General features: G+C 32.5%; 3 protein-coding genes across 3 annotated transcripts; all 3 read left to right on the top strand.

Annotated features, from left to right (window-relative positions):
- Window positions 1–979: 979 nt before the first annotated feature.
- Window positions 980–13254, top strand: LOC114396388 (clathrin heavy chain 1-like). The gene is made up of 29 exons (XM_028358324.1): window positions 980–1244; window positions 1583–1787; window positions 2731–2819; window positions 2915–2993; window positions 3120–3247; window positions 3615–3713; window positions 3843–3951; window positions 4580–4659; window positions 4734–4961; window positions 5043–5108; window positions 6273–6389; window positions 6581–6778; window positions 6942–7058; window positions 7260–7319; window positions 7521–7607; window positions 7827–8045; window positions 8138–8200; window positions 8287–8391; window positions 8472–8584; window positions 8696–8948; window positions 9054–9190; window positions 9267–9545; window positions 9627–10629; window positions 10867–11352; window positions 11449–11619; window positions 11704–11889; window positions 12302–12424; window positions 12550–12660; window positions 12794–13254. The coding sequence occupies exons 1-29, from the start codon at window positions 1200–1202 to the stop codon at window positions 12938–12940; spliced, it is 5103 nt and encodes a 1700-aa protein (XP_028214125.1). The 5' UTR covers window positions 980–1199; the 3' UTR covers window positions 12941–13254.
- Window positions 13255–15032: 1778 nt separating this feature from the next.
- Window positions 15033–17437, top strand: LOC114394464. Its single transcript, XM_028356046.1, has 2 exons — window positions 15033–15171; window positions 16456–17437. Exons 1-2 carry the CDS (start codon window positions 15130–15132, stop codon window positions 17167–17169), a joined length of 756 nt encoding a protein of 251 aa, XP_028211847.1. The 5' UTR covers window positions 15033–15129; the 3' UTR covers window positions 17170–17437.
- Window positions 17438–23124: 5687 nt separating this feature from the next.
- On the top strand, window positions 23125–24945 carry LOC114395490 (transcription factor bHLH51-like). The gene is made up of 2 exons (XM_028357283.1): window positions 23125–23791; window positions 24272–24945. The coding sequence occupies exons 1-2, from the start codon at window positions 23438–23440 to the stop codon at window positions 24743–24745; spliced, it is 828 nt and encodes a 275-aa protein (XP_028213084.1). The 5' UTR covers window positions 23125–23437; the 3' UTR covers window positions 24746–24945.
- Window positions 24946–27732: the final 2787 nt, after the last annotated feature.

Here is a 27732-nt window from a genome sequence, read left to right as displayed (position 1 = left end):
TTACATAAAATATGTATAATATTATTATGCAAAATATGAGATTTATATATAATAAATATAATATATACTAATACTAATTTATATAACATATATATAATATTATATCTTTTAATCAGCCTATTATTTAATAATAGTTTTGATACATAAATTTAAATTATAAAATTAAATTGTTAATTAAATTTTTAAAAATTAAATAATTATTATTGAAATATTTAGAAAGCATATTTGAGCAATAATTGTAATTTGTTTATAATTTTAACAAAAAGTAATCGCACAAATAAAATACAATTTGGCATAATTTAGTTAAAAATATAATTTCTTTTTATAATTTATAAAAATAAATTAAAAGTTAATTTTTATAAAGTTATATATATTTTTAACGAAATAATATTTATTTAAGCATAGTTGAAATTATATCTGATTCGATATTTTATACGCATCAAAATTATATAGGATTAGAGTTTATTAGGTTTTTATCATATACTTTTCTTATGTTGCTTTCATATCTTCTCATATCAAACAAACTCTTGTAGTTTTATATAATTAATTAAGGAACATAAATTGAAAAAGAAAAACCGCGAATGAAAATTGAAAAAGCAAAAAGAATTAGTTGGGTCCTTACCCGATTCCACTGTCCGTAAAATCAAAGCTAAGCTATTTTGAAATCAGTTATGTTAATCTTTGTCTTAAAAATAATAACTAAAAAATAAAAGAGGAATTTTTGTATTAAAATAATATTTACTGTTATATTTTTCTTAAAAATGTTATAATTTTAATATTTTTATATTAATTTCCTTTTGTGCTAAAATATTTATTAATTTCTTATTTTTTTAAAGACAATTATAATCGTTATCAAATTACTAACATCTCTGCCATGCTAACTGCTACTTGCTAGCCTGTAAATCTAATATAATGAGGACATTTGTTTTTAACTTTTTTCCCGTAAATTTGCTAATTGTGCTTTATTAGCTGATAAGACTCTGACTTGTGTTCTGTTTCTGTGTCGTTTATTTTTTCTCTTCCCCGCTTTATTAGTGTCTGAACCTCCTTTTTTATTTCTCCCCCGTAGATCTCTCTCGCTTTTCTCTTTAGAGGGTCCAACTTGCTTCCAGATCTCGCACCGATTTGGATCACTCTTTTGACTCTTCTTCTTCCAATTCATTCGCCGCCGCAGATCTCACTCTCCGATCCAAGCCGTCATGGCGGCTGCCAACGCTCCGATCGCCATGAGAGAAGCTCTCACCGTGAGTTCTCCGCACTCTTCCTTTTTCTCCCTATTTCCTTAGCTCAATTTGCAACTCCACTTCGCTACTTAACTATAACAAAACCTGCTATCTTGTGATAAGTAGCAGTAGAATAATAACTATCATGCTTTACTAGATTCTGTTTTTTTCTCTCTCTCTCTCTCCCGAATTGAGTATTCCGCGATAGATTCGATCGGTGCCGTTACGAAGTTCATTCACTGCACTACTTTACTTTCTTGCTTTTCAGTTTGCATAGATCTAGATGTTTCTTATGTTTTTCCTAAACTGTAGAGTTAGCGTGTGTTGTGAAGTGAGAGTGATGTTATTTGTGATTGCAGTTGCCAAGCATTGGCATAAATCCGCAGTTCATCACTTTCACGCATGTGACGATGGAGTCCGATAAGTATATATGCGTTCGAGAAACGGCTCCGCAGAATAGTGTGGTTATCATTGATATGAACATGCCGAATCAGCCTTTGAGGAGGCCTATTACGGCAGATTCCGCTCTTATGAATCCAAATTCCAGAATCCTTGCTTTGAAAGGTTGGCTACTATTCCGTTGTATTCTTCTCATGAACTTGTGACTTGTGTTTGTGGCTAGTAATGATGATGTGGATTTGTGGATAATATAACTACCGGTATTTTGGTATTGATTCGAATTTCGTACGTCATTGTAGATATCAAGATTTATTGGAAGCTTAAATTCTTTATATATTTTACTTTTTTGGAGAGATGAAACTTACGTTCCTTATGTTTTAGCTATTGAAGCAATCGTTTCCATCATTGTATAATGCGAATCGCTTAGTTTCAACTAGTTTGACTGGGAGTGGAATAACATATCCACTACGTGCATGGTATTATGACTTAGGTGAACAAGACTACAGCCCGGGCTGATTTTGGTTTCCTGGTCCTTAGTTGCTTCTGAAACATTAGTTCTACTTACTAGATTGTCAAATGTGCGTGTCTTTAAGCATCTTGATCGTAAGGTGTACATAATTGTGAAACAGGGATCTTTGTTTGATTCTTATTTATCAATTTGATACTTGACATCAAAAGATCATGTCCTCAAGTGATATAATTATATTGAGAGAAGAAAACTATTGTACTTTGTTTTTCGTTCTCACATTAAGGTAATAGGACTATTATGGAAAGTCCACAGTGGGCTATGACTTTATTATGGACTTCATTGCTTGTAATGCTATGAACCTTAGGTATATTTTTCCGTGCTTTATTGTTCAGATAATATATTTACCATTCACAGTTCACATAAAGCCAATTAAACATTTTAAGGAAAAAAAATGCCCCTAGCTAAAAGAAATTAGTCAGAGTTAAAATGGCTCAATGTTCATAGCATTTCCAACCATCGAGACTTGGGAGAAAATCAAGGTTTTATTTGATTATGTCACAAGCTTCTGTTTGTGTTGTACCTTAATTAGTATTTACTTTTGGATTATATTCCCTTCTAAGTTACATCCCTCTCTTGAAGCTCAACTCCAAGGAACAACTCAAGATCACCTACAAATTTTTAACATTGAAATGAAAGCAAAGATGAAATCTTATCAGATGCCCGAGCAGGTAACTGTTATGCACGAGTATACAAACACTATTAAGCGATGGCTGATGATGAAAACTCTATTAATCCACGTGGAATGCTCTAATTTCATGTGCAGGTGGTCTTTTGGAAGTGGATTACCCCCAAGTTGTTGGGTCTTGTAACACAGACCTCTGTATACCATTGGTCAATTGAAGGTAAGACAATGATAAACTTCAATTCTGCTTAACTACATGGTTTTGTGCCGTTTTCCAGTTTTTGCACTGCTGTTCAGTGTTATTTTGCTAATCGGTATATTTGTCTGTGATATATGTAACTTGTAGGTGACTCTGAACCTGTAAAGATGTTTGAGAGAACAGCAAATTTGGCAAACAATCAAATAATTAATTATAGATGCGATCCTTCTGAGAAATGGTTGGTCTTGATTGGTATTGCTCCAGGTTCCCCTGAGGTATATCTCTAGTGCCTGTTATAGATAGTAAATAGGTTATCATGTTTCTTGCTCCAGTTATTTAGGTTTACAATTGTTAAGATATTAAAACTGAAAACCTTAAGAAGTAATCTAATGGACAATTTGTCCTTGGCATGGTATTAGAGCCTCCTTGATCAAGTGATTTGGAGTTTGGTCCTTGCCACCCTTGTTCTTCTAAAAAAGTTGAATTTCAAGCACAAAGGAATGATGAGCTTGTGCATTGTTCACACGATTTATCTAGCTTACGCCATTGGGATTGTTGATCCTTGAAAACAATCATGGTCTTTTTTACTATAACTCCTACAAGTCTGATCTAGGTTTTTTTTGGGTATGTTGTTGTCTATAGAGGCCACAATTGGTTAAAGGAAACATGCAACTCTTCTCTGTGGATCAACAGCGGAGCCAGGCTCTTGAAGCACATGCGGCATCATTTGCTCAATTCAAAGTGCGTTTCTTTATGATTCTGGGTTTACTTTCCCTTGTTAATTAAATATTTACCTGAATAAAATGCTACTATATCATGTTACTATCATACTATGCATGTGCTAGAAAAATTGAAGTGTCTTCTGGACAGGTTCCTGGGAATGAAAATCCTTCTACTTTGATTTCTTTTGCCACTAAAACACTTAATGCTGGCCAAATTATATCCAAGTTGCATGTTATTGAGCTGGGTGCACAGCCAGGTCTGTATATATTTTTTCTCTATCACATTTACCTCCTGTATTAATTGATCTATGTACAATATTGCTGTTATATAAATCTGTCTCAAACTAACAATTTTTAGTTGTCCCATACTGAGTTTCCAAGCTTATTTTTCCTGTTAAATCAGAAATTTAGATTTAAATTGGTCATAAACTGTTTTAAATAGAGGTGTGGGGGAAGCATGGCCTTTCTTAAAGATATGCCTAGAGTGGTACCTTTGTCTTGCAATTCAAAATTCTTCAACTCAAAATAACTATCAAATAAGCTTCAAATTGTGGATGGATGAATTGGAGGTGATAATGTATCGGTTTAGAAGTATGGAGGAGGTTATTCATTATTGCTAGTAGATTGCTAATAATGAAATATACTACCTTAAGTTTCAATAATCTGATCATGATGGGCTTTGTTGGGTTTTAAATTTAATGATAAACCAGTGAAGCTGCTGTAATGATTAGTTTCACAAATAAAGGAAGCAGCATATTGAAATCAGTAAGAGAATTTGAAAATGGATAGATATATTCTATTATCACTAAATCATATATATAATTCTATCATCTTTGATTTGGTTAATCATCCTTCTGGAATTTAACTTTCCAAATTTCTTTGCAGGGAAGCCATCATTTACAAAGAAACAAGCAGATCTTTTCTTTCCCCCAGATTTTGCTGATGATTTTCCAGTTGCCATGCAGGTACAGAAGTTGCTAGAATTGTTCATTTTAGAAAATTGTGCAGATATTTGATTCATAGTTTTCTCTTTCGGCAGATATCCCACAAATACAGTTTGATTTATGTGATAACGAAACTTGGTCTCCTATTTGTCTACGATTTGGAGACAGCTACAGCTGTATATAGGAACAGAATTAGTCCAGATCCTATATTTTTGACATCAGAAGCTACATCTGTTGGAGGCTTTTATGCCATTAATAGGAGAGGCCAGGTGTTGTTGGCTACTGTTAATGAGCAAACGATCGTGAATTTTGTCAGTGGTCAGGTATGTTTCTGATCTTATCACTTTTGTTATGTAAAGTGGGAAAGTGACATTTCAATAAATTTTATTTGTTTATTACCACAGTTAAACAATTTGGAGCTAGCAGTTAATCTTGCCAAGCGAGGAAATCTTCCTGGTGCTGAGAAACTGGTATGTCAATTTTCATATTGAACTTGATATTTCTTCATTAGGATGTTGTCAGGACTTAGGATGGGCCCAAGAAATTGGCTGTTACATGTTATCAATTTGGTGGGGTTTTATATTGCTAAATACTAACATGTGTAGTATTTGGTATGGTTGCTGTACAATGTGCAATGTTTTAATATGTAGTCTAGCTAAGGATTCAATAAATAAAAAGTTTTCATTGAAAATCACGGTGGGATTGCATTGGAAATTGTTAACTCATTGACAAGTGCACCAAATTGTCACAAGTAGTAAAGTAAAATGGAAGTTCGATTGTTTGTACTTAGATTGGTGCAACCCCAATTTACAAGCAAGAGGAATTTAAAATATAGAAGATAAGAGATTTAGAGATAAAAAAGTAGAAGATAAAATAGATAAGAGATTTTAAGGTAAAAGATAAGAAAAGTAGAAGATAAAGATAATGATAATACAGTTTGAGTTTGAATGCTTAAAGATAAATTTAGAATTTAAAATATGTTGGGGCCTAGCATGCCTAACTACCCTTGATGCAATGTTAAGGTGTTTCTCTATTTAATGCTATTCCAATTTTCGCTCACATCTACTAAGATACTCTACCCTGATTCCTCACGATAAGAGTCTACTTTATTTATTCTCTCTCCCAAATCCCTTTGTAGAGATGAAATAGTAAGTTGCATTAAGTTTGAAGATGTATGCATAAGACAAAACAATGTCACTCTATCCCTAGCAATGAGTTGTTTAGATATCCTTTCCCAATTCTTTAGAAATTAAACACTTCCCAACGGCTATTCCCTAAATAGATGCATTGATGATTAGGCCACTCAATAACAATAAAGCACACATGAAAGAAACAATAAAAATTGGCATTGCATTAAATAGATAGTAAGGAAAGATTACATTACAAAGACCGGTGTGTATGGCCACAAACGTTTCTTCTTTTGTCATTTACCTTTTTGTTCCCCTATAAATGGAATCTCCATGCTTCAATTTTTATTTTATTTTTACTTAATTTTTTAATATTATGAACTTTTTTTGGTATTGATTGTTTGATTGGAGTGTGTAATAGCCTCATTTAAAATGGTTTAGTTTTTGTATTGCTTTTTTTTTTGTGTGTATTTTACTCATTAACATGCCTCCTTGTTGACATTACAGGTGGTAGAACGTTTCCATGAACTGTTTGCCCAAACAAAGTATAAAGAAGCAGCTGAACTTGCTGCTGAGTCTCCGCAAGGAATCCTTCGCACACCTGATACAGTTGCCAAATTTCAGGTTTTGTATATAAGATACAGCCATCAAATATTTTGTTCGTGCTCTTTCATCAACAAATTTAACCTAGACAATCATCTTTGCTTGTTTTGAGGGATAAAGGATAAAAGGAATTTGAACTGTTTAGGTTTGTTCTTTTTCTTGGTCAGTTAGGCTATCATGGTTAAAGTGTGTCAATCTGTTTTATGTGGCAGAGTGTTCCTGTGCAAGCTGGGCAAACTCCTCCACTATTGCAGTATTTTGGAACACTTCTAACAAGAGGAAAGCTGAATGCCTTTGAGTCATTGGAATTGTCACGGCTGGTTGTGAACCAGAACAAGAAAAATCTTTTGGAGAATTGGTTGGCGGAGGATAAGCTTGAATGCAGTGAGGAGCTAGGAGATCTTGTAAAGGTTGGGTTGCATTTGAAATTTTGAAAAACTTTAAACTGATCTGTTTATTTTTTGCGTTTGTTTCTTTCTAATTGTTTACCTAATAGTATACTACTGCTTGTTGAATTTGCTTATTATGAAATGGTATATTTGTGTTAATTTTGATTAATATGTTCCATTGTAGACTGTGGACAATGATCTTGCTTTAAAAATATACATCAAAGCCAGAGCTACTCCAAAAGTTGTTGCTGCTTTTGCTGAGAGAAGGGAGTTTGACAAGATTCTAATATACTCTAAGCAGGTAGAGGCTTGTTTATTTATGTATCAAATAATACTGATTTTTGTTCATCAGATTGTTTTGTGCTTCTCTTGTTAAATTCTTTAATATTGTTATGACCTATAGGGGTTTTAATTGGCCTGTATTATTAACATTGCATATATTGCCTTTGCATTTTACTGGAACGAATTGTGCTGATCTTTTTCATTACTTTTTTTGGTACAGGTTGGGTACACGCCCGACTATCTCTTCCTTTTGCAAACAATTCTCCGGACAGATCCTCAGGTATGAGAGAATCCTCTGTAGTTCATATTAACTATTTCTTTGTATTTCTCCCATTGTCTGCCACACTGTTGGATAATTGATTATCAAATTATATATTTTCTGACATGGAAATTCTATAACTATTTTTTTCATCTCAATTTGCAGAAATTAATAGTTGTAAAAACTAATTCAACAACTTTCTTTTTTCATTTTGGTTTCTAGGGTGCTGTTAATTTTGCATTAATGATGTCGCAAATGGAGGGAGGTTGCCCAGTTGATTACAACACCATAACTGATCTGTTTCTTCAGGTTGTTTGTCTACTGTGATTAAGCCATTATGGAGATTAGTAATATAATATTGCTGCTTCATCATCATTATTTTTATGTATGAAATGTTTCTTTATGTGGCATCATGCCATCATGTTGATTCTACATAAAGGCACCTTCCCAGATCTTTCCTCTCCTTATTTTTACAGTAATTATTATTGCTAGACAGTACATTTATTACCTTTTTTTTGTCCTGTTCAGAGAAATCTGATCCGTGAGGCAACAGCCTTTCTGCTAGATGTTCTGAAACCAAATCTACCAGAACATGGGTACCTTCAAACAAAGGTGTTGGAGATAAATCTGGTTACTTTCCCAAATGTTGCTGATGCAATTTTGGCTAATGGAATGTTCAGCCATTATGACCGTCCTCGTATTGCTCAACTTTGTGAAAAAGCTGGTCTTTATGTGCGAGCTTTGCAAGTAATGAATCACCAAATGTGTTTTATTATTACTGGTTTTCTTATTTAACCCAAAAGCCTTCTCTTTTACTGATTACACTATTTTTGGTGCAGCATTACACAGAGTTGCCAGATATAAAACGTGTGATTGTAAATACACATGCAATTGAGCCACAGGTTTGTGTGATCCATTGCTTTTATAATTTATCTATTGTAACATTATGCTAGTTTTTAAATTCTTAGTCATTGTTCAATTCTTGCAGTCACTCGTTGAATTTTTTGGTACTCTGTCAAGAGAATGGGCATTAGAGTGTATGAAAGACCTATTGCTGGTCAATCTTAGAGGCAACCTACAGATTATTGTGCAGGTATGGAACTATCATTGTCTTCTATAACATGGAATTATTAATATTTGATTGAAACTGAAAGCTTACTAACTTCTGTCTAGGTTGCTAAAGAATATTGTGAACAATTGGGCGTTGATGCTTGCATAAAGCTTTTTGAGCAGTTCAGGTCATATGAAGGGCTGTATTTTTTCCTGGGATCATATTTGAGCTCCAGGTAACTCTTTCATGTTTATAGAACTGTTTTGGCTGGTGGACAAGTGATGCAATTTGTAAAGGGGATATTGTCTGCTATCAGCTAATATTTTTTTCCCTGAACTTGGGACAGTGAGGATCCTGACATTCACTTCAAGTACATTGAGGCAGCAGCAAAGACTGGACAAATCAAAGAGGTTGAGCGTGTGACTAGAGAATCAAGTTTTTATGATCCTGAGAAAACAAAGAACTTTCTAATGGAAGCTAAGCTTCCAGATGCACGACCTCTGATTAATGTTTGTGACCGATTTGGATTTGTTCCGGATCTAACACACTATCTATACACAAACAACATGCTTCGTTACATTGAAGGTTATGTTCAGAAGGTATTATAGTTTGCATTAATAATGCTGTAACCTTGCTTTTTACATGAATACTATCTAGTATCTACTTTCTCTGCCCCACTCATAACTTTGTGCCTTGTTTTATAGGTGAACCCAGGGAATGCTCCTTTAGTCGTTGGGCAGCTTTTAGATGATGAATGTCCAGAAGATTTTATCAAAGGCTTGATTCTCTCTGTTCGTTCCTTACTGCCAGTGGAGCCCCTTGTGGAGGAGTGTGAGAAGAGGTAGTATCTTTTCTCTAATCCTACATTTTCTTTTTGTGCTCACATTTCTGATTATTCCGTGGTACTTGGCATGCAGGAATCGGCTTCGTTTGCTTACACAGTTTTTGGAACATCTTGTAAGTGAGGGAAGCCAGGATGTACATGTTCACAATGCACTGGGTAAAATCATCATTGATAGCAACAACAATCCGGAACATTTTCTCACTACCAACCCATACTATGATTCTCGGGTTGTGGGCAAATATTGTGAGAAACGTGATCCCACCTTGGCAGTTGTAGCTTATAGGCGGGGACAATGTGATGAGGAGCTTATCAATGTGACAAACAAAAATTCTTTGTTCAAACTGCAAGCAAGGTTTGTGGTGTATATTTATATTTTTTTCTCTAAGTAATTATCCTTGGATTCAATGCTGACATGCTTATATTGGGATTACAGATATGTTGTTGAGAGGATGGATGGTGATCTTTGGGAGAAAGTTCTTAACCCTGATAATGCCTACAGAAGGCAACTTATTGATCAGGTTGTATCTACAGCTCTTCCTGAAAGCAAGAGCCCTGAACAAGTATCTGCAGCTGTTAAGGCTTTCATGACTGCTGATCTACCTCACGAATTGATTGAGCTTCTTGAGAAGATTGTGCTTCAGAATTCTGCATTCAGTGGGAACTTTAATCTTCAGAATCTGCTTATTTTAACAGCAATAAAGGCTGATCCGTCCAGAGTTATGGATTATATTAATAGACTGGATAATTTTGATGGGCCAGCAGTTGGAGAAATGGCTGTTGAGGCTCAATTATATGAGGAAGCATTTGCAATTTTCAAGAAGTTCAACTTAAATGTCCAAGCAGTCAATGTCTTGCTAGATCATATTCATAGCATTGATAGAGCTGTGGAGTTTGCTTTCCGAGTTGAAGAAGATGCTGTTTGGAGTCAGGTAGCCAAGGCTCAACTAAGGGAAGGGCTAGTAAGTGATGCCATTGAGTCCTTTATACGAGCAGACGATGCCACACAGTTTTTGGATGTTATCCGTGCTGCTGAAGATGGAAATGCTTACCATGACTTGGTGAGATACTTGTTGATGGTAAGGCATAAGACAAAAGAACCCAAGGTGGACAGTGAGCTCATTTATGCGTATGCAAAGATTGATCGGCTCAGTGACATTGAGGAGTTCATTCTTATGCCAAATGTAGCCAATCTTCAAAATGTTGGTGACCGATTATATGATGAAGAACTATATGAGGCTGCTAAAATCATATTTGCATTTATATCTAACTGGGCCAAGTTAGCAGTTACACTTGTGAAGTTGAAACAATTCCAAGGTGCAGTTGATGCAGCAAGGAAAGCTAACAGTGCAAAAACATGGAAGGAAGTTTGCTTTGCATGTGTTGACGCAGAGGAGTTTCGTTTGGCCCAGATATGTGGGCTTAATATTATTATTCAGGTAATATGTTGTTTTTTGCCTAGTCTTTGACTAAATTTTGAAATGAACTGGAATTTGTTTTTCTTTATTCAGCTGTCATCTGATTTCCAGTTAGAATGTTTGAATAATACATTCTTTCAAAATGTAATGGGGAAATCAGATGACAACTGAATAAAGGGAAAAAAAAATGCTGTGAGCATTACTTAAATCTGCAGTTTCCAATGCTTATTATGTCAATTTTCATTGTGAATTTGGTAGGTGGATGACTTGGAAGAGGTCAGTGAATATTACCAAAATAGAGGTTGCTTCAATGAGCTAATATCGCTTATGGAGAGTGGTTTAGGATTAGAACGGGCACATATGGGTATCTTTACAGAGTTAGGAGTTCTGTATGCTAGATATCGTCATGAGAAGCTTATGGAGCATATCAAACTATTTGCGACCCGACTCAATATTCCAAAACTCATAAGAGCTTGTGATGAACAACAACATTGGAAGGAGCTGACATATTTGTACATCCAATATGATGAGTTCGATAATGCTGCAACAACCATCATGAACCATTCACCTGAAGCATGGGATCACATGCAATTCAAAGATGTTGTTGTCAAAGTTGCTAATGTAGAGTTGTATTACAAGGCTGTTCATTTCTATTTACAAGAGCATCCGGATCTTATCAATGATGTTTTGAATGTCCTTGCACTTCGTGTTGATCATGCACGTGTTGTTGACATCATGCGAAAGGTAGCATTAATACTGTCAACAATTTCATCTTAATTTTTACTTTATAACCTGTTTTCCATTTCACTCTATGAATATTTTCCCTGTGATGTATTATAGGCTGGTCATCTCCGTCTTGTCAAGCCATACATGGTTGCAGTTCAGAGTAACAATGTGTCTGCTGTTAATGAAGCCCTTAATGAAATATATGTTGAGGAGGAAGACTATGATAGATTGCGCGAGTCGATTGATTTGCACGATAACTTCGACCAAATAGGCCTAGCACAGAAGGTTGGCTGCATTCATTCTTCATGTTGACTATTTTTCAGTTAATTATAGGAAACCGATAGATTATTATTATTATCTGGAATGCAGATTGAAAAGCATGAGCTTCTTGAGATGAGACGTGTTGCTGCTTATATTTACAAGAAGGCAGGTAGATGGAAGCAGTCCATTGCCTTGTCAAAGAAGGATAACCTTTACAAAGATGCCATGGAGACAGCCTCGCAATCTGGTGACCGTGAACTTGCTGAGGAGTTGCTTGTTTATTTCATTGATCAGGTGCCAAATTCAATTTCAATGGCATATAATTCATTTTTTAGCAACATTGCCCAGCAGACCAGCATTATGATTTGGGTTGACTCATTCTCATTTAACATTTTTTATTTTAAGACTAAGATGCTAAGCTGTCATGGTTTGTGTATTGAATATTGTAGTACTCATCATGGCATATGCAGAGTTAGAAATTATTGGCAACTAGCATTTTTACTGTTTTATTTTTCAAGCTTATATTGACTATGTATTCTGCCAGTTTCATGTTAAGTTTTATTGCCAACACTCACTTACTGAAGGGGGTTGTATTTTAATTTTCTTATCTTACAGTCCCATGTATTTTAATTTTCTTATTTGTTAATGTGCATACAATTGAGTAGGGTCAATATATTCTAATATTTCTTTCCACATGGTTATGCAGGGAAAGAAAGAATGCTTTGCCTCGTGTCTATTTGTTTGCTATGATTTGATCCGGGCAGACATTGCTCTTGAATTGGCCTGGATGAACAATATGATTGACTTTGCCTTCCCATATCTCCTGCAGGTTTGTATTCCTTCTGTGCTGCTTACTTTTATTACTTAAACATACATCGACATGTATTATTTCTTTTTCAACATTTTATCTAGTGCTTTTTTTTAATTAATTGTCTTCTTCTTTCGCTGTTGTAGTTTATCCGTGAGTACACCGTCAAAGTTGATGAACTGGTGAAGGATAAAATTGAAGCGCAGAACCAAGTGAAGGCTAAAGAACAAGAAGAGAAGGAAGTAATTGCTCAACAGGTAATTAGTTTTGGTCATTTTGTTACCTGCTCTAATAACCTAGTTGATAACTTATATCTTCTTATCAAACACACTAATGGATTGAACTTTATAATACTGAATACTGATTGAATATAATGTTTTCCTGTTGCAGAATATGTATGCTCAGTTGTTGCCTCTTGCTTTGCCCGCACCACCAATGCCTGGAATGGGAGGAGGCTTTGCGCCTCCCCCTCCAATGGGTGGATTGGGGATGCCTCCAATGCCTCCTTTTGGAATGCCACCCATGGGCAGCTACTGACATATAAGTTCGGCAATGAACTCAAGTGTATACCGAGAGCAGCGTAGCAACTTGGGAGTTTTCAAACATTTTCTTCTGGGGTTTTAATGCAGTATTCTTTCCTTGCTTCTAATGGAGGAGGAGGTTCAGTTCAAAATAATTTCAAGTTTCTGTTGGGGGGTTTGTGTCATATTTTTGTAATATTTTTCTTTATAGTTGAGGCATTTTTTTGGGCTGCTTGCACGAGCTAGCCGAGGATTTTCTGTATGTAACCAATTTTCTTGTATTAAAATGATGGGTCCAAAGTATAATACGAAATAGACCCACTTTGACTCCTAGCCCATGTTTGTCATGGCCTAGATTTATTCCACTTTACCTTGTGATGGAAACTACCTGATTTAAGCTTGTTGGCTTCATGTTTTGTTTGTTATGTGCATCTTTTAAATACGTGGTTATTGCCACCTGATTTTCAGGCTTGATCTTGGTTCATGGTACTAATACTGCTTGATCTCTTACGCTTGATCTCTTAAAGTAGTACTTAGTTTACGGTATACGGGAATGGCTTAAGGAAATCATAACTAATAGTATTAATTATGGCAGCTTTCTACTTAACATTTAAAGGTTCGATTATTAATTTCACAAGTATTTGGGTTAAACTAACTAAATTACAATTGCTATTAAGTAAAAGCTTAAATTTTGTTTCCCTAAATCACCTAAAGTCTTTAGTACAATCTCAACTAAATGACATAGGAACATCAAGGGTAGATTACACTTTATTGCCCTCTCTACTGGAGAGAAAAAACATAGAGTGGAGTATCTAAGACTTGACAAACTATAATAACTGTAACTAGTGACTTCAAATATATTAAAAAATGGGCTTTATATATGTATATATAAGGAATAAAATACCAATATAAGATTTTATTTATAATCTTCTCATTTTTTAACTTACGATTATTATAAAATGAGGAAATGCACTTGTACTCTCACCATAGTATAAATTCACTCCTGTAAACAAACATAAATAAGTTTATAGCTATGCATTTATTTGATGGTGTTTTAATTTGCACTTTTAATATAATGATTATTTTCCTTTTGATTAAATACATTATTTATTTTCCACAATGAATAGTCTAAGACACTCACTAGCAATTTTCAATTTTTAAATGTCTTTACTCACTAATGAGTAATGATCATTAACTTTTATTAAACTATATATATATGACTCTTTAAAAAATCATAAAATATTGTGACATATAGATATATAAATAAGAATCTTATTAAAAACTTTTATATTATAAATTTTTTTTACCCGTTATAAAGATGGATTTAAAAATTAACAAAGTATAAAGATTTATAGATTATTTGAGAAAATGATTATACACCCATGCTCTTATAGATAATTTAAATCAAACCAATTGGATGTCCGATTTGAGTTTATATGACATGATCAATCAATATAAATATTTTAACACTATCTTTGTCATACATCACACTAGATAGATATCATATTCATGGAATGCTATTCATTTTCAAGATGTCTTAGTGGTGAAATGAAAGACACGTGAGATTCAAAATCTCGTGTAAAGAGTATGGAGGTTCAAGTCCTCTTCAAACATGATAGTGAGATCTCTTATTAAATTGGGATAAGTTTCACAACAAATCATGAAATCTTAGTGATATTCTCCGTTGAATGAATAAATAATCAATTTTGAAATTGTGTGAAAAATTTTACATAATCATCCAATCACAACCACCATATATGATAAATTTATTGATTTTTAAAATAATCATCTTAAAGTAATTCAAATGATAATTTGTGATTGAATGACAATGTAAAATTATTTTACACTATTAGTACATGAACATTAAACTCTTATTTTAATCCAAATAGAATAATAAATTTTCCATTTTTATCCTATATTTTTCTTTTAAAAACTCAGTTAACTCATAAAAAGTTTGTGTATGTAAATTAAAAGATGATTGTGTAAAATACAAAAAAATAAAGAAATCGAGTGAAATTTTATTTTTAGATAAAACGAGTGTAATTTGTAATTTTTCTTTTTGATAAATAAATAAAAAAAACGAGTAGTCACGCGCTATGTGGCGTGTGTCAACAGCAATTTCAGTTCCGAATAAACAATCTAGTGGTAAGAAGAAGACCACTCTTTGCGGCTATCTATGGTTGGGATTTGAAAGACACTAAGAAGATGACCATATCTTTAAACCCCATCGTGAGCTTCAGCTCAACGGTACGTGCTTCTTGTTATCATGCTTCATTTCACCATTCACTTTACTTATGAGCTTTTCTAGTTTCATTAGATCTTTCATGGTTTTCTCAAATCATATGTTTGCCTTTTGTTTCAAATTATCCGAGGATTGTTTGTATACCCCTTCTGGGCATCTTTGAATTTTATTTGTGACAACAGTTTCAACATTTGCGTTAAACTTAAGTGGGAGGACTCAGAGATTAATGAAATTTTAATCATCTGGACTTCAGAGAAACGATTCTTGGTGCTGGTGGGATTGCATAGTGACGTGATAAACCAAGAAAAAAATATTAATTGGCGAAAATTTTAACTTCAAATATAGTATGTGCAATTCAAAGAATTGTAGTTGCCAGCACTCAGTTAAGCAGCCTTGAGAAAAATTTATGGATTTAAGCTATGGTAAGAAGTGGTGTGTAAGGAATGGAGATTGATTGGTGAAGGTGGCTGTTAGAGTTAGAGGTTCAGAAAAAATCTGAAATTGAAGTATTGGATTGTAAGAGATTCAAGGGAATGCATACTGAATTTTAGATGGTAGGAATTATTTGACTCGGGTCTTTAATGGAGTCAAATAATAATAATAGTATTAGTAATAGTAATTTTTTTCTGTAGAATAAAAAATATTCGTTTGGTGAACTTCTTGCTTTATGCCACTATACTGAAGTATATACACTGTCAAATTTTCTTGCTGGTGGAGCTTTGGTTGGTAGCTGTTTTGTCAGAGTGAAGGCAGATTTATTAATTGTAGCTCTGCAGTTATGTTATAATTCGTTCTTACTTCTTAAGCTATATTTTGGTTCAGAGAGCTGTTTGATAATAAAAATTGATGGTTTAGCACTTTAGCTATTGATAAAAAATCCTTTACGTGTCTACTTTGAGATATTAGGTGATTGCTTCGGTACCCCTTTGTCTCATAGGGTTTTGGTGCCCCTTTTCACTTAATGAAATTATGACCTGTGTGTCCTCATTTACTCAAATATAATGCTAATGATGTAACATTCATATTTTATTCTTGATAAGAAAAAGGCCAGACTTACATACATGTAATGAAGTACTAACTATTATTGTGTTTATCCTTGTAATGAAGAAACATTTTTAAAAGTGGAACCTCTAGGGTCGGCCTAGTGGTGGGGGTTGGAGTAATATGCATGAGGTCATAGGTTCAAACCTTAGCGCGACCATTGTATACTAAAAAAAATAGTATGATTTAATTATGATATTATTGACTGTCATTTTTCTGATCACTTCAAGTCTTTCATTATCCATTAGAAGTTGGAAACAAAGTATCAGGATGCATCAAGATATTCTGTTGGAGCTTCTTTACCAAAGGCAACTCAGTTTACACCTTTGTTGATAGTGTCTAGATCGAGAAAGCTTGTCAAGGAAAGAAGATTTGGTCATTGCTTTTCAGTGGCAGATAGTGATCAGCTTGCCGCAGACAACAGTAGCAGTAAGGATTTTGACAATGTTGAAAGTTCAGCAACCAATGATCAGTTAGCATTCATGAATCCTCCAGATGAAAATTTCCAATTGCAAACTGAAGTAAATGCTGAGTCAGGATCTCCAACATTAGAGGCTTCCAATGGTTCAATTAACCAAGAGCAAGGGTCAGAAGCATCTCCTAAGTCACAATCTGCAACCAAACGACCTACCCTGACTGCAAGAGAGAGGTTAAAGGCAGCTCGATCCCTCAACCGATATGCCGAATCAAAAGCATCTAAACAAGACCTGAGCAGCAGGGTGTTGGAGGCTTCAAAACAAAGTGACAAAGGGTCAGGGAAGAAAAAATCTGGACTTCCAGAAGCCCCTACTAATCTGTTTGATGATAGCAAACGAGGGTTATCAACAGGCTTCACTTTCCAATTTCCTGGAGGTTCTGATCTCTTTTTCATTATCTTCTCATTTGTTTTTATCAGCACAGTGATGTTTGCAACAACTTACATTGTGTGGAAAGTTGGTGCAATCCATTTCAATGAGTACTGAGATGTGGTGTTAAGAATTTACCATAAAAATAGATAGTTTATTTATATTTCTAGACAAGCTTCGGCTGCTTGAACTGATGATGTTGATGATCAGTTTTTCACATTTTAGGTGCTGAGATACTTTTTTTTGTCAAGTTAATTATTGTTATAATTATTATTTTATAAGCTAGAAGAGAGATTTAGTTCAGGGTGGATGTAGAATACAATATATAAATGCTCAACAGTCAACATTGTACCTGTCCTTTTTTTAAAGTGTTTTTGATTGATTATGATTTTTCTTCTCAATTCTCATAGTATAGTATTGCATAGAAAGATAAAAGAATTAATGTAGTGGTCAGTGTTTTTTCTTTTTGGTTTCCTTGAAAGAATATTGTTTCAATAATTAAGTTGTGCAATATATATAAGGCGGTGTTGCACAAAATAGTTATTGTGAATGAAATGATTATTGTCATATGGCCATAATCAACACAGCATTATCATTTTTGTGTGTGTAGAGTACTCATATAAAAGATAATTATCTTATTAAGAATAAAATATTATTTTTTAGACTTAATGTGTGTTTTTAGTTTGTCCCTTATGAATAATGAATGATTTAGTTTCTTGATAATTATTTTTTTGAATTTAATTATTCAATTTGGTAATTTCAACAATTAATTTTTCCATTATTTTCACTTTACATAAATTTATTAATTTTTTTATTCAAATAATTAGTAATTTGAAATATATTTTAGACAAAAATTATTTAAAAGGTTTAGAAAGTAAAAAAAAATGATAGATTTTAAAATTTTTGTAAAGTGTAAAGATGACAACTTGACATCTTTAAGAAAAAAAAGACGAGATGAAATGTGATATTCTAATGACACTTTGTGAATGAAGGGGCAATTGTCCCCCTAAATTTTTATTTTTTCTTCATATAACATAACTTGTATGTATAATTATAAATCTATAATTTAAATTTAGTTAAAAAAGTAATATAATCACACACATATATATATATATATATAGTTTTGTTCCATAACTAAAATATTTTGAATTCGATTCTAATACACAAGACCATAGTTATTGAAATCAGACTGATCTAGTCGGTTGGATCCAATATTTCAGACAATTCAATTAAGGTGCAAGACCAAAGATATAAGTAATTTGATTTGACTTAGTCAGGTTTAATGAAACCTAACGATTTTTATTAATTTGACTCGATTGAGAAGTTTTTTTTTTTTTTCAGTTTGTATAACATGTTAAATTATTAATAGTTAATTATCGAATGACATATATGTTCTTATAATATTTTTTTATATTGATAACAATATATAATAATTAATTATTATCATATTGACCATGATATGATGTAATATTTCTGTATTTTATATATTTTTACCACACTTATTTATCATTATCTAATAACTTTTGTATTTAATTTTAAAAAATAAGATTTTCCTTAGTTATTTAATTATAATACTGACAAAATAATTTATAATAATAAATGATCACATTATAATTTGATCATAACAATAAATTTAATTTTAAAGTATAAAAATAAAAATTGATTATATTATGTTAGATATTATATATATATATATATATATATATATATATATATATATATATATATATATATACACACACATATATATATATATATATACACACACTGGGTCACTCACCGATTGAACCTCTAATCTAATAATTCAATGTTTCAATTAAGTTGATGACCTGATCAATTTTTTTTTTGGGGAAATGTAAATTATATTAAATTCAAAATGATACAACAATAAACAAAGCATATCCCGCCGCCGGAGAAAATTAAAAGTTTCCCTAATACAATAAGACCTATATCAATATGCTAAAACAAATGCAATACGCTTGTTTATATATAAGACTAATTAATTTTTATAGCACTACACAATGACGTTGTGAAAAATCTCAAAATGCAATGATAAAAATTAAAGGTCATTTAAACTAAAGAAAGAAATAGTTCCACTATCATTAAATAAAGGTTTCCAATAAATACACTACTGAAATGTGTTTACTATAATCCAAAATAACCAAGCACCAATCCTTATAAATGAGAGACAAGAAGATGAAAAATACACGAAATAGGGTTTGCTGCTGTGAACAAGTAATTTTGCACACTATACCTCTAATATTTTATCCAATCGTTAAAAACACAAGAATTACGTGTGCTGAACTTGCTAAGAAATTTAAGCACAATACAACAGTGAACAAATCTTTGGTCACGAATTTACAATGACAGACGGGAGAGTATGCGAGTTGGCTTTTTTCCTTTTCTTTTTTCTCTGGTTTTTTGCTATTCTCACTCGAAAAAAGTCTTTTATATACTCTACTCTAACCCCTCTGTACCTATACATTTGAGACAAAATGAACTTGAATATTTGGATTTTTCTCCACAAAAGAAGAGTGTCCAAAACTTGACAAAGACAATTCTATTTTAACTAAATAAGATCATTATGGTCAAAACTATTTCTTTTAATATTTAATTTTTTTGCTTAATTTAGTTTGTAAATAACATTCAGATGCCTTTTTTAAGTCTATATGCACAAGATGAGGATCATTTTTCCATTATTCGAGATTTTGGGGGACAAAAGTGGCCCTTTGCACATTTGGAGGTGTGGGTGGAAAGCATACTCTCCTCTCCTAGTATATTAGGATGATAATAAGAACATACAGTATCTGACTTCGTATTCAATTTTAAAGAAGTAGAAGAACTATTCTATCAATGCTCATACCTGTTTGGCACTTATAAACACATTCATTATTTGCGCACGTATAAGTACTCATGTACACACACTAAAATTCATCACACATAATGGTTTATACAACTTTATTATGGTGATTGCATAATTGTATGGTACCACTTCACCGACCGAAAGTATTTTAGATTTTTCCTTTTAGTTATAAATTATAGGCATGTTTTCTTTTAAGTGTTCTTTAAAGTGGGTGATTCACTTTGCCAAGTAAAATAATGTGATTAATTATAATTATTAACTAAAAATTGAATGGTTGAAATTATGATTAAATACATACGTGTATAATTAATTATATAACTGTTTAAGAATCAATGTTATTTTTTTTTCAAAATAAAAGTTATTTACTTTTATAACATCCATCAGGAGAATAACTCCAACAGATACTTAAATGAGTTGTTTAAAATTTAAGTAATATTGGTTAATAAATTTTTTCATTAAAATTAATGACTTAACTGTTTAAATGAATTGTTTATATAAATAATTATTGTTTAATTTATTATTATTATTATTATTATTATCAAAAAGAACAATTTTTCAATAAAAAATTTAATATTGTTCAAATTAACTACTACTCTAACAACTTTAGAATTAAAATAAATTTTTGCATAAAACTATTAAATTTATGTAATATTACGAGACTCACATAATTTAAGATAAATAACTCATTTAAAAAATTATATATTATAAATACTATTATTATTTTGTAAATTGTACGAAGTTGAGCACACAAATTTAGCTTTTATCACTATAATATGTCGGTGTGCCGATACATTGTAAACTCAATGGGTCAAGTTTTAAGTGATGACTGATGATCGATGATCCGTGCGCCAAAGAACTACTGTTTCCTGAATTTGGGTTGTTTGTGATGTGTACGGTAGAAACAGTGCAGCACGATGAAAATGTTTATTTGATAGAGAATAATACTTTTCTATCATATTCTTTTATTATTCACTAAAACTTGTAAAATTATAAGTAGGACAAAGTAGTTAAACTTAAATTATTTTGTGAATTTTTATATGTTTTTGCTAACAACAAAAATGTATTGGAAAGAATATATAATACTTTTTATTAGATGTTGCTTTCATTTTTTTAATTTGTCTCTTTAGAATAAATTTTTTGATCTTTCTTTTAATTTTAAGAAAAACATTAATTTATTGTATCCTGAATTCTATTATTATCTTATTTAATTGTTAAATATTTTACGTGATTATTCTAATGAAATGATAACGAATAATCATTATTATTATTATAAATGTTAATATTCATGAATTTAATTAAAATATATTCACGATATAAAAATTTATATTGTAATTCAATCATATACTATGTAGGAAACCTAGCCGAATAGTGCTCCCCTTCCCCATGATCCTGAATATCTCAAAGTGTATTGAGATGTTTCACCACGATTCCAAATATCTCGGAGCATCATTGCACAATAATACGCTTCATTTATTTGAAGTTTCTTCAGTATCCTTATTCCTTAGTGGATAAGCAACAAACATGGAGGAAAACATTGGATCCGATCCTACATTATCTTCTCATTAAGTTGAAGTTTTCAATCTTCTCTATAGCCAAAGAGACAAGAGGGCATACACATTGGCTTCCAACATAAGCTACTTAAATACTACATGTTTCATTTCTTGACATATTACAATTTCAAGAGACGTGTTGTCTATGTTCACTTTGATCATTTTACTTTGCCATATTTTTATCGTGACACTTCACTTGCCGACGGGTGTGTGTATATGTGAGTGAGCGTGATTAATGTAAGATATACTGCAGATATGTTCTGAGATTATGGGACCCAAAAAGCCTTTGATGAGACAGATAGAGAAGGGGGAAAAAATGATGAAAAATAAGTGAAAGAAGAAAATACGGAATCATACCAAAACCACACACACAAGTTGTGTTGTGAGAGAAATATATGGAGGCTAACAAAGTGAGTGGTTGATCAGAAGTCGTGTCACTTTTAAAGATGCTCTTTATTATGAGTTGCAATTGTGAGTGTATTGGGCCCTACGGAGTAGTGACCCGGCCCTCATTGTATTTGAGCCTTCTTTGTTTGCTAGCTTCTGCTGCAAGAACCCTAAGCAACCTTTCCAATCAGAGTGGTATCGAAGTGTATTATAACATTTCTTTGGTTCGAGTGAAATTAACTTAAATATTCAAGTCTTGTAGCAATGAAAAAACGTTATTAAAATGAGAGATCACCCAAAAGATGATCGGTCAATCACATTTTCTAACAAAGATTAATTCTCAACAAAATTACAATAACATTTTAAAAAATGTGTAAAATTAGCCTTCTTTTACTGAGTCCTATGCTTTGAACTTGCAACTTTCAATCAAGATACATGAAGGAAACCAAATCTTGTCTTAGGATGGATACACAGCTGGACTAGTCCAGTTACTTCCATAGCTTACGCTGAAAATGGTAAAATGGGTCCACCGAGTGTCTTCAACTTAAAGGGCAATTCGTTTGCTAATGGGGTTACATCATGGGTTTGTCCAATTGATGATTGAGCAAATCTTGGGCTTTTCTTTTTACTTTGTGATCCAATGTGTGTGTTTATTTTCTTTCAGTAACCTTTTTCATCCTGGCTATCATGACATGGACTAAAACTTTGGTTGGAATAATTGTTCAGGGATATGGGTGAAAGCATGAAAGCTTAATTTCACCAAATCGATAATTCAATGTGGAAGATCTTGAAGTATCTTGGATGAATGGGATCCACCTCCACAAGCCTAGCTAGCACTTTCGTGTAAGCTTCGGCGCCTACTTTTTTACTTTATCAAACGATTAACCAATCAAAAAATATTTAAACAACCGATGAAGGTTGATGTATGATTTTTTCTTTAGTAAAATGGTGACTGACTTTATTTCAGGTAACATCTATCTAAATGTAATGAAAATACGAATGTTTCTATTGTCTAAGTACATACCCACTGCTATTTTATATGAAAAAGAATTAATCTATGACACAAAAGTTCAAGATAAGTAAAACGATGAGTTCTTAGGTAGTATCTATTATGCTATGCATCAAGAGAGACCAAAATAGATATAATTATCACAAGATCACATAAAACACTCTGTGGTCCAATAAAAATAAGACAATGAGTAACTGATCATCATCCACTACATCAACTACATGCTGAAGTTACAACAGTGTTTTCCAAGTCTATTTGCCAGATACTTCTCATACATACCATTTTATTTCTCATTCAAATTCTTACTCAGCACGGATACTAAATAATGTTAGGCTATTAGCTTATTAAGTCAGGTCAGCTCAATTATATTCTTTTACTCTTCATATTTTTCGTCCTTATAAAGTCCAAGTTCGTTAGATTTAGTGGAGGGAAAAAAATTTCTTGGTGAAGTGACTGACAGGTACAACCAAAATCGATTTTCATTTTGACCCATGAAAGGGTATTGGTTATCTCACCAGTCACCATCAAGATAAGAAGAAGATCGACCATTATTAGTGCAACAAACAGTAACTAGGGATGGGAGATAAAAGGCTCAGAAATCATGGAAGAAACTTTAGAATGGTTTCCATTGTGACTATGGAAAATTACTATGATTCTGGCTGGCACATGGGCAACAGCAGCTGGGCTCAATGCAGTGATCATTCTTCTTCTTCCTTTGCAGTGCCTATACAAATACTCCCTCATCATGTCACTGACTCTGCCTCTCTTCAGTTTGGTGAGTTTCATTCATGGCCACTTCCCATTGAAGGGGCTGCAGAAGAAAGAGCAATAAGTGCTTCCAAGAGTCACAGCCAAGCAGAGAAAAGGCGCAGAGACAGGATCAACGCACAGCTTGCAACTCTCAGAAAACTTATTCCCAAGTCAGATAAGGTAAACCAATTTTTATTGCACGAGTCTCTTTTTCAGTTTTCATGAGTGACATACATACATAGTAGTATTATCCAGGAAGATATAAGGTTGACTTAATGGTTGGAAAAGGATGAAGGGAGAACGGAGGAAAGATAGGTCACAGATTCGAATTACTCCAACTAATATTTCTAACAAAACTAACAAACTAACATTTGCTGATAAAAAAAAAGTAGTATGGTAGTACTATCAAGTATAAACAATATGGGAATGAATAACTTGGATTTTGTTCCTGGTATCATCACACTGTGTAATGAATGGAATATGAAAGTGATGTGACATGGTATGCTTAGCAAAGGATTTCAATTCCACTTCCTCATCTCAAAGAGAGAATATAGCACAAAGCTTATTTATAGTGGGAAAACATATAGCATGTTTGGAAACTGGTTGAAAAGTAAGAAATCATGAAAATCATGCTAATATTAAGATGTTGTGTACTTGCAGATGGACAAGGCAGCTTTACTAGGGAGTGTGATAGACCAAGTGAAAGATCTAAAGCGAAAAGCCATGGATGTTAGCAGAGCCTTCACAGTTCCAACAGAAATTGATGAAGTATCAATTGACTATGACCATGTTCAAGACGAAAGCTGCACTAAAGTGAACAAACAGAAGGACAATATTGTGATCAAAGCTTCTGTTTGCTGCGATGATCGACCAGAACTGTTCCCTGAACTCATCCAAGTCCTCAAAGGCTTGAGACTCACAGCAGTTAAAGCTGACATAGCCAGTGTTGGTGGCAGAATCAAAAGCATATTGGTGCTTTGTTCTAAGGATAGAGAAGACAGTGTTTGCCTTGCCACTCTCAAACAGTCCCTCAAATCTGCTGTCACCAAAATTGCTTCATCATCCATGGCTTCTAGTTGCCCCGCTAGAAGTAAGAGGCAGAGATTCTTCTTGCCTTCTCACTGCCTACAGTAATTTATTATTGCAAAAAATATTTTTTTTCCCCACTATTCATTGCAGTGTGGGGCAATTATTTGCTTTATTTTCAATATATATATATAGATTCCCCATTAGGAAGATAAAATCATGAAATATTAGTTTTGTGCAACCAATTAAGGCAAAGTTAAATTGAAGGGAAAGGAAGCAAAGCAAAGTATGAGTAAAATGTTAAGAAATCAAGTGTATGTATGGCCTTTTGCTGCTTAAAAAATAGAAAAGTGGGAAAGTAATTTTTTACCTATGATCCAATCAAAATGATGAGAAAAAGAAAGGGAAAGAACAGTGGAAAAGCAATTGATCATTACGTTGATCGTTAATTCTTAGCAGACAGATGTTAGTGTTAAATCACATCATGTTTGACTTTTAGAATTAGAAGGGATCAATGGATTCTGCAAATATTGGCACGTCCACTCAAGTTGTTTTCATCTCCTATATGATAGCGCCAGATATTTCCTTCATTAATTAATCAGGCAAATGCTGAAAAAAAAATCCTCTGTTATATAAAAAATATTAAATAGTTATTTTAAAATAATTTAAAATATCTAATATTAACTACTTGTAAACAAGATTCTTAACTGCTTGGATTGTTGACATAATAAAGCAGCCAATGGAACCCATTATGGTCCACGTTCTGATTATTACTACTAAAACAAAGGCAACTTAAAGAAAAGTCGTCCATAAAAATGATTATTTTGGGGGGTGGTTATCAAAATCTTGATAAGAGATGGAAGTTACATTGGCTAAAGGTCGTAGATCTCAAAAACTAGAAGAGAAGTACTTTAAAAATAACTCATTATACTAATGATTGATAAAAGATACAAAATGAGGGGGAGTTTGAGCTCTATTTATAGAACTTATTAAAAAGGTAATTAAACTAACAAGTATTCTTAACAATCTGATTAACTAATCAATTTTCAATTAACTAATATACTGCTAACACGAGGGAATAAAAAAAAATCATGGACATTTAGGTGCTACTAACTGATAACTAGAGATGGAAAAACGGAGAGAAAAGAGATGCTTGATAATTGATAGTAGTATACTAGAGTGTTTATATATATATATATACATATATATATATATATATATATATATATATATATATATATATATATTATTTTTGAATAAAAAATGTGGAAATGTTTAATTTTTTCTTTCTAATTTTTTTATATTTGAGCACCCTTATTTGCAACATTTAAAAGCAGCTATTTTTTTAATCCACAAGCAAGTTTTGCTTCCACTATCCTATAAATTACTAGAAAATGTTTAAATGTATATATTTTTATTAATATTGATTCTATCACTTGATCTCTTTCATAGCCCGTTGATTGAAAAAGAATCTCTTTACACAATTTTTCCTCTATTTTGTCAAATGATTTTAAATAAAATGAGTAACTTAATAGCAAAGTAGCAAAGACAACCCACGTTAAACAGCAGAAAAGTAAGAAAATAGACACACACAACTGAGTGGGAGAGACAGAAATTGCTTTTACCACCAAATGAAGCATGGACAAGTGTTAACAAGTTCAATAATAGTATTGACGATGTAAGGCAAATATTGCTCTATTTCCATTGTGTTGTAGGTAACGTAAATTTAACGAGTACAAGAATCGAATCCTATGAACGATTTACGGTAACTATGCTTCACGCCGAGCTGTAACTTTCCATTTTATTATCTCTCTCGTACGTGCCATCTGCTCATCTACATGTCAAACTGGAACAAGAGAAATATTAGGAACAAATTCTCACATATATTTTTAAACATATTTTGTAGAATTTAATGTTTATTCATTGAAAGTATAAAACAATCAAACAAATAATTTTCAGTGTCATTTTAAAAAATCAACAAACTTATCAAACTAATAATTTATAATTGAATGGTTGAAAAATTATTTTATACTATCAATATATAATTCTTTTTCTCTATCTTTTATTAGTTAAAATTTATTAAAAATTATAAAACTTTTACAAGTCTTACATCTTATTTATTGAAGATTTCTTTTATGATTTTAACTAATATATAGCAGTAAGTTAGGAAATGTATTGTTAGCATTCCTACTGAATTTGCAGTTACAAAACATCTTTTTGCTCCATCCATTTACTCGCCCAAAATGTGTCACCATACACCTAAATAACAGATGGCCCTTAGAGCTCATATGTCATGTTCACTTCGGCCTGCATCAACTAGCTAGATTGCCTGGACTCATCAAGATTATGAAAATATATCTGCAACACTTATTTGTTGCAACAATTAAGATCAAAGACTTGCCCCACAAAAACTTGGACATTTTTATTAAGAAAAGAAAATGTTCACTACAGAGCCTCATTCAGAGACGGCAGTAATTTTAAGGAACACTAGTTTACATTTCTTGTGACAAAAAAAAAATACTAGATTAAAAAAAATCCTCAACTCGATTTGAAGTCTTGAATGCACCAAGCGATAATTCCGAGATTTAATTACCTTTTAATCCTCGTTGATTAAAATAATATAAAAGTTGTGCTTTAAAACTGCAACAAATTGAAAAATCAAAATAAAAAATTTCAGAGGCAGCTAGACGCTATATTTTGCTAAATAATAAAACCGGCGTTACCCAACTGCAAAACTGGCGATACCACGATGGCTAAACCAAGAAAAAAGATTCGCTTCCATCAACATCAATCGTCTAGAAATCATGAAATCAATACATGATGAAATAGAAGTTTTGTCCTGCAAGCCTAACCTAACCTAACCATACTAAGACTTAAAACACCTAGTAAAAATTTAGTACACATCAAGTGTTATTGGACAAGTTTATATGGGTGATGACTTAAATCAAATAGTTTCAACATAAGTTTCTTATATGAGTTTTTTAATATTTTTTATGTGGTTTTCGTAATATTTGTTGTGGTTCTGATAATGTCATGTTGCTTATAAGAAATTCATACAAAATTTTATTTTAATACAAGAAATGATAAGAAATTCA

The sequence above is a fragment of the Glycine soja genome, chromosome 18, assembly GCF_004193775.1.
Source record: "Glycine soja cultivar W05 chromosome 18, ASM419377v2, whole genome shotgun sequence".
Classification (NCBI taxonomy): Eukaryota; Viridiplantae; Streptophyta; class Magnoliopsida; order Fabales; family Fabaceae; genus Glycine; species Glycine soja.
The sequence above is the reverse complement of the archived record's forward strand: the minus strand, read 5'-3'. Positions and strand labels throughout refer to the sequence as shown.

Excerpts from the sequence above, each read along its gene's own strand:
- LOC114396388 (XM_028358324.1), top strand. The coding sequence starts at position 1,200 with ATGGCGGCTGCCAACGCTCCGATCGCCATGAGAGAAGCTCTCACC. Across the intron at positions 2,820-2,914 it reads CTTATCAGATGCCCGAGCAG|GTGGTCTTTTGGAAGTGGAT; the intron begins GTAACTGTTATG and ends TTTCATGTGCAG. Across the intron at positions 7,608-7,826 it reads TAACTGATCTGTTTCTTCAG|AGAAATCTGATCCGTGAGGC; the intron begins GTTGTTTGTCTA and ends TGTCCTGTTCAG.
- LOC114394464 (XM_028356046.1), top strand. The coding sequence starts at position 15,130 with ATGACCATATCTTTAAACCCCATCGTGAGCTTCAGCTCAACG. Across the intron at positions 15,172-16,455 it reads TCGTGAGCTTCAGCTCAACG|AAGTTGGAAACAAAGTATCA; the intron begins GTACGTGCTTCT and ends ATTATCCATTAG.
- LOC114395490 (XM_028357283.1), top strand. The coding sequence starts at position 23,438 with ATGGGAGATAAAAGGCTCAGAAATCATGGAAGAAACTTTAGAATGGTT. Across the intron at positions 23,792-24,271 it reads TTATTCCCAAGTCAGATAAG|ATGGACAAGGCAGCTTTACT; the intron begins GTAAACCAATTT and ends GTGTACTTGCAG.